This window comes from Podarcis filfolensis, assembly GCF_964270895.1.
Source record: "Podarcis filfolensis genome assembly, chromosome: 3".
NCBI classification, from domain to species: domain Eukaryota; kingdom Metazoa; phylum Chordata; class Lepidosauria; order Squamata; family Lacertidae; genus Podarcis; species Podarcis filfolensis.
The window spans coordinates 74,556,310-74,562,884 of NC_139606.1; the positions used below are offsets into that span (position 1 = coordinate 74,556,310).

General features: G+C 42.3%; 1 protein-coding gene across 5 annotated transcripts in view; it reads left to right on the forward strand.

The window, feature by feature from the left end:
- Positions 1–1,917, forward strand: part of TTC13 (tetratricopeptide repeat domain 13) — a gene marked incomplete at its 5' end in the record, with an annotated part of 30,233 nt that extends 28,316 nt beyond the window's left edge. For all 5 annotated transcript variants that reach the window (XM_083606014.1, XM_083606015.1, XM_083606016.1 and 2 more), the window contains 2 exons: positions 936–1,015; positions 1,757–1,917. In XM_083606014.1, the coding sequence (XP_083462140.1) occupies positions 936–1,015; positions 1,757–1,868 (192 nt within the window). In that variant the 3' untranslated portion in view covers positions 1,869–1,917. The remainder of the gene's footprint in view (positions 1–935; positions 1,016–1,756) is intronic.
- Between the last annotated feature and the right edge of the window lie 4,658 nt (positions 1,918–6,575).

Here is a 6,575-nt window from a genome sequence, read left to right on the forward strand (position 1 = left end):
AATGCAGATGTTCAGGAAGCAGTTTGTGAATACCTGCAACTTCTCAAAAGATAAAGACATGTTATTTTGAAAAAGAAGTGAGATGTGTGAGAGAGCATTCTTGTTTCAATGTGAGAAGTAGCCCTATGGACTGGAAACTGTTGGTGTAGCAAAATAATTAAATAAAGCAGCAATCCTAATCTCAGAAGGTGATGTCCAGTGTTGTCTACCTGCAAATGGAATGAGCACCGTTTGCAGAAGTTCTTCACCCTACCCTTTCCCCCTGACCTGCTCTGGAGGGTTAGGGTACCATCTAGAACTAACTGGAAATTTGCATTTGGCAGTGGGGTGGGGAATAGGAAAAGAACTTCCATTGCATGAGTGAACTTCCTCTTGTGCAGTGTTGGATATATCACCCAGTGGAACTTGCTTCCTAGTAAATCTATTTCCTAGATTTAACTATCATTAGGTAATGTTCCTGTTATTGTTCTTGGCAGATGCTAGAAGTGATGGAGTGTGTTGTAAATGAGATGAAAGTTTCTATGCAATTAGGACAAGAGTAACTTCTCTTTATGATCAAATGAAGTTTTTCACATTTTTTGCTTCAAAATAGTTTGGAACTTTGTGTCTTGCAACAGGAAGCATCATCATCAATAATAATAATACTTTATTATTTATACCGCACTCATCTAGTCTCTTGTGATGATGGTTTTCTTTAAATTTTAAATCTTTCCCCCCCCCCTTGAAATCATACTAGCAACTTCAGCCTTTCATTGTTATACCACAACTGCTAAAATAGCATATTTAAAGCAAACAAATCCAAAGCATACAGTTCAGCTCTTCTCGTCTTCCAACTTCCATTACAAATACCTTTTCGATGGTGCTAAATGTGAGGGTATGTTCTGACAGTGCACTTATTTTTGCATTTAGTTGTTTATATTTAATGTGTGTTCCAGCTGATTGATTTTGAAGCTATGACAGCAGCTGGATCAGAGGCCTTCAGTAAAGTGGCAAAAGATTGGCTGAATCTGAAAAGGTAAAATTGTTAATGTTGGCTCAAGGTTTTGCATGTCCTAAAAAAAAGTCCCAGTTTTCCTCAGAAAGGCAGTCTTTGTTACTTTGAAAAGTTGAGTTAACAGAAGAGTGCTTTCACAAATTCCAACTTATGGCAGCTATTGCATTTCACCCTCTGCCCATATATCTATGGCTGCTGCTTGTGACACTACCCAAATATAGTTTGTGATAACAATGTAGTTCTTGTTAAACTTAAACCACCACATCTAAAAGGCCTGGTTCCTATTATAAATTTAAGTAGTACTAAAGTTACATGAAGCAATAGACCCAAACTAGAAAGAACTGTTTGAATTTGGCACACCATAGAGGTCTGCATGTGTGGCATATTACTCTCTAGCGGAAGGGAAAAATAACCTAATACATTAAATTTCTTTGTGGTTTTCTGGATTAGAACCATGGTGATAATTAGCTTCCTTCATTGATAGTTATCATCGCAATCTACTTAACAGTTCTTCTACAATATATGGTGTTAAATGTCTGAAATAATGAACCATACTATTGTGAAACTTGGTATTTTAATGCTAGAGCATTTTGAAGACAAAATGCATAGGTAGTCACTTGCCCCAAAACTTGAGCAATAAAGTTCCAGTTGAGTTAAATTAGCATTTTTGGAGTGCTTAAGCAAAAATACAAAATATCAGATTTATTTCAAACTTAAGTCATGGACTATGTTTCTATTAATATTTGCATTTTCCTTTTCCAGCATTTCGCCTTCTTACAAGAGTCTCCCACTGGTATCAGAATACTTTCCAACATTAAGAACCATGATTGAAGCATTAAGTACAGATTCAGCTCATTGCTTGAAAAGGCTTTAGTTGCTGTGTTAACTTACCTCAATAAAGAGCAGTGACCACTTTTTTTGTATGTTGTTGATGGTGCAAGTCCTTTGTTCCCGATTATTTTTGTGGATTCTAAATAATTGAATCACTTCGTTTTAGGAACCCAACAGAAAACAAAATCCTTTTCTATAACTGAGAATTATTGGATATATCCAGAAGAAATACAGCTGATTTCAGTGAAGAACCAGTTGCCAGAAGGCAAAAGTGGCAACACAGGGTGCTGCTCAACTAAGATTTACTCAGAGTAGACCCCAATTACTGAACATGACTTGTTTATTTCATTTGGTCTACTCTGAGTAAAATTTAGTTGAATATCACACATACATCTGCCACACATTGTATGCACTGTAGTGTAATTTTAGCCTGTTCCCTGCACTGGTTTAAATTTCACACAGTCACCCAAAAGAATGATTTAATAGGTTGGCACAAAAGCCCATTTTATTACTTGGATGTATAGTCTAAATATTGACCAAACTGCGGGAGGCAGTAGAAGACAGAAGTGCCGGACGTGCTCTGGTCCACGGGGTCACGAAGAGTCGGACAGGACTAAACGACTAAACAACAACAACAAAAAGTCTAAATATCTATAAAAGGCAGGCATGGCTTATTAGCCCTCATTCTGTCAATTACTGCATACAGGCACTGATCCACTTCCTCTCCTGTATTTGATGAAAGTGCTGAATGTCACCTGCATATTAGTGACACCTCCTCTCCCAGTGATTTCATGTAGATGTTAAATAGCATGGAGATGAAACCCTGTGTGACAAAAGTATAACCCCCCCCCCCTTTTTGGAAGTGGCCTCCAGGTGAGAAAGGAACCATTGCAAAACAGTACCTCCAACACCCAACTTGGACATCCTATCCAGAAGGATACTACGGTTGGTATCAAAAGATCCAAGAGCATCATCAGGATTACACTCCCTATCTTTCTCACAGCAAAGCTGTGTATTCCAAAACCAGGCTTAAAACCCAACTGAGATGGAGCCAGGCAATCAGATTCAGGCTGCAGAAGGATCTTTGGCAAGTAATTAGTTTTTTCCAAGTCTTCTGACACCATTTCATTTGTCATAATATACCCAGTTTGCTTTGTTAGACCAGTTTGGTTGGTTCTCTCTACCCATTAGTCAGCAGGTGCAGTAATAAAGGTCTGGTAATAAAGAAGTCTTAGTATACTGTTATACTAAGATTTATGTACAGTGGTACCTCAGGTTAAGTACTTAATTCGTTCCGGAGGTCTGTTCTTAACCTGAAACTGTTCTTAACCTGAAGCACCACTTTAGCTAATGGGGCCTCCCACTGCTGCCGTGCCACCGGAGCACGATTTCTGTTCTCATCCTGAAGCAAAGTTCTTAACCCAAGGTACTATTTCTGGGTTAGCAGAGTCTGTAACCTGAAGCGTATGTAACCCGAGGTACCACTGTACTGGAACAAAATACTTGGCACTTGCTCAGAATGAGCACAAACATTTTAGCGTAATTCTCGGACTAGCTCAGGAAAAAGATGCAAATGCCTTGCTGGGCAATTTGACCACAATCCTTGGCCTTTCAAACTCTGGTTTGGTTTACGAACAAATTATTTTGGATTACGACCAGGGTTTTTTGGAGGCCCTATTGGTCAAAGTGCACCTTGGGTTACGCAAGGTACAACTGTATGAGGGAACAAACAGTACGGTGGGAAAATAACTATAAGATATAACAGAAAATGGAGCATATTTTTCAATCATGTCCAAATCTAGAGTCCTTGGGAAGAGTTTTAGCCACAAACTCCTTCAGGGATTATATCCAGTTTCTTCAAATGCATCACTGACTGATGAATCTTTTACCTGCTGCTTTCTTGTTGAGGATGCTCATAACTATTCTACAACAACACCTTTAACAACTCCCAGGCTGTTTAAAGTGGTATGATACTGCTTTAAATGTATAGTTCAGATGGGGCCTGATGGTTGCTTGAGTGTCACAGGTCTCTCCCTCACAAACATGTTGTTGTTTAGTCGTTTAGTTGTGTCCGACTCTTCGTGACCCCATGGACCAGAGCACGCCAGGCACTTCTGTCTTCCACTGCCTCCCGCAGTTTGATCAAACTCATGCTGGTAGCTTCGAAGACACTATCCAACCATCTCATCCTCTGTCGTCCCCTTCTCCTTGTGCCCTCCATCTTTCCCAACATCAGGGTCTTTTCCAGGGAGTCTTCTCTTCTCATGAGGAGGCCAAAGTATTGGAGCCTCAGCTTCAGGATCTGTCCTTCCAGTGAGCACTCAGGGCTGATTTCCTTCAGAATGGATAGGTTTGATCTTCTTGCAGTCCATGGAACTCTCAAGAGTCTCCTCCAGCACCATAATTCAAAAGCATCAATTCTTCGGCGATCAGCCTTCTTTATGGTCCAGCTCTCACTTCCATACATCACTACTGGGAAAACCATAGCTTTAACTATATGGACCTTTGTTGGCAAGGTGATGTCTCTACTTTTTAGGATGCTGTCTAGGTTTGTCATTGCTTTCCTCCCAAGAAGCAGGCGTCTCTTAATTTCGTGGCTGCTGTCACCATCTGCAGTGATCATGCAGTCCAAGAAAGTAAAATCTCTCACTGCCTCCATTTCTTCCCCTTCTATTTGCCAGGAGGTGATGGGACCAGTGGCCATGATCTTCGTTTTTTTGATGTTGAGCTTCAGGCCGTATTTTGCGCTCTCCTCTTTCACCCTCAATAAAAGGTTCTTTAATTCCTCCTCACTTTCTGCCATCAAGGTTGTGTCATCTGCATATCTGAGGTTGTTGATATTTCTTCCAGCAATCTTAATTCCGGCTAGGGATTCATCCAGCCCAGCCTTTCGCATGATGAATTCTGCATATAAGTTAAATAAGCAGGGAGACAAAATACAGCCTTGTCGTACTCCTTTCCCAATTTTGAACCAATCAGTTGTTCCATATCCAGTTCTAACTAGCTTCTTGTCCCACATAGAGATTTCTCAGGAGACAGATGAGGTGATCAGGCACTCCCATTTCTTTAAGAACTTGCCATAGTTTGCTGTGGTCGACACAGTCAAAGGCTTTTGCATAGTCAATGAAGCAGAAGTAGATGTCTTTCTGGAACTCTCTAGCTTTCTCCATAATCCAGCGCATGTTTGCAATTTGGTCTCTGGTTCCTCTGCCTCTTCTAAATCCAGCTTGTACTTCTGGAAGTTCTCGGTCCACATACTGCTTGAGCCTTCCTTGTAGAATTTTAAGCATAACCTTGCTAGCGTGTGAAATGAGTGCAATTGTGCGGTAGTTGGAGCATTCTTTAGCACTGCCCTTTTTTGGGATTGGGATGTAGACTGATCTTCTCCAATCCTCTGGCCACTGCTGAGTTTTCCAAACTTGCTGGCATATTGAGTGTAGCACCTTAACAGCATCATCTTTTAAAATTTTAAGTAGTTCAGCTGGAATACCATCACTTCCACTGGCCTTGTTATTTGCAGTGCTCTCACAAACATAGGATGAATATATTAAATTACTAAATTAGCATAGACTATAGGATTACTTGGTAATTTATTCATAAAGCATCTGGTTACTCATATTGCCTGGCAATACAATAATTTCAAATATGCTCAACTAAAGTTTTGGTTCAAATACCAAAAACCCACCAGAGTTAAGTCCATTCAAGTCCCACAAAACTGGGAAGCCTTAACCCCCATGCCCCAAGATCAGCAATGCTTCTGTACACTGTCACCAATTACACCTGCTTCCGTCTTACCCTCCACACGCATACCCTCCCCCTTGGTCTTTCAGGCCCAAACTGATCCTGCCTTGCCTTGCCTTATGATCCTTGCCTGGATGATACCCAGCTCTACCTCTCTTTTAAATCAGAACCAGTGAGGGCGGTGAAGGTCCTGTGTGAGTGTCTGGAAGCGGTTGGAGGATGGATGGCGGCTAACAGATTGAGGTTGAATCCTGACAAGACAGAAGTACTGTTTTTGGGGGACAGGAGGCGGGCAGGTGTGGAGGATTCCCTGGTCCTGAATGGGGTAACTGTGCCCCTGAAGGACCAGGTGCGCAGCCTGGGAGTCATTTTGGACTCACAGCTGTCCATGGAGGCACAGGTCAAATCTGTGTCCAGGGCAGCTGTTTACCAGCTCCATCTGGTACGTAGGCTGAGACCCTATCTGCCTGCGGACTGTCTCGCCAGAGTGGTGCATGCTCTGGTTATCTCCCGCTTGGACTACTGCAATGCACTCTACGTGGGGCTACCTTTGAAGGTGACTCGGAAACTACAACTAATCCAGAATGCGGCAGCTAGACTGGTGACTGGGGGCGGCCGCCGAGACCATATAACACCGGTCTTGAAAGACCTACATTGGCTCCCAGTACGTTTCCGAGCACAATTCAAAGTATTGGTGCTGACCTTTAAAGCCCTAAACGGCCTCGGTCCAGTATACCTGAAGGAGCGTCTCCACCCCCATCATTCTGCCCGGACGCTGAGGTCCAGCGGTTCCCTCATTGCGAGAAGCAAAGCTACAGGGAACCAGGCAGAGGGCCTTCTCGGTAGTGGCGCCCGCCCTGTGGAACGCCCTTCCAGCAGATGTCAAAGCGATAAACAACTACTTGACATTCAGAAGACATCTTAAGGCAGCCCTGTTCAGGGAAGTTTTTAACGTGTGATATTTTATTGTATTTTTGGTTTTTATGGAAGCCGCCCAGAGTGGCTGGGA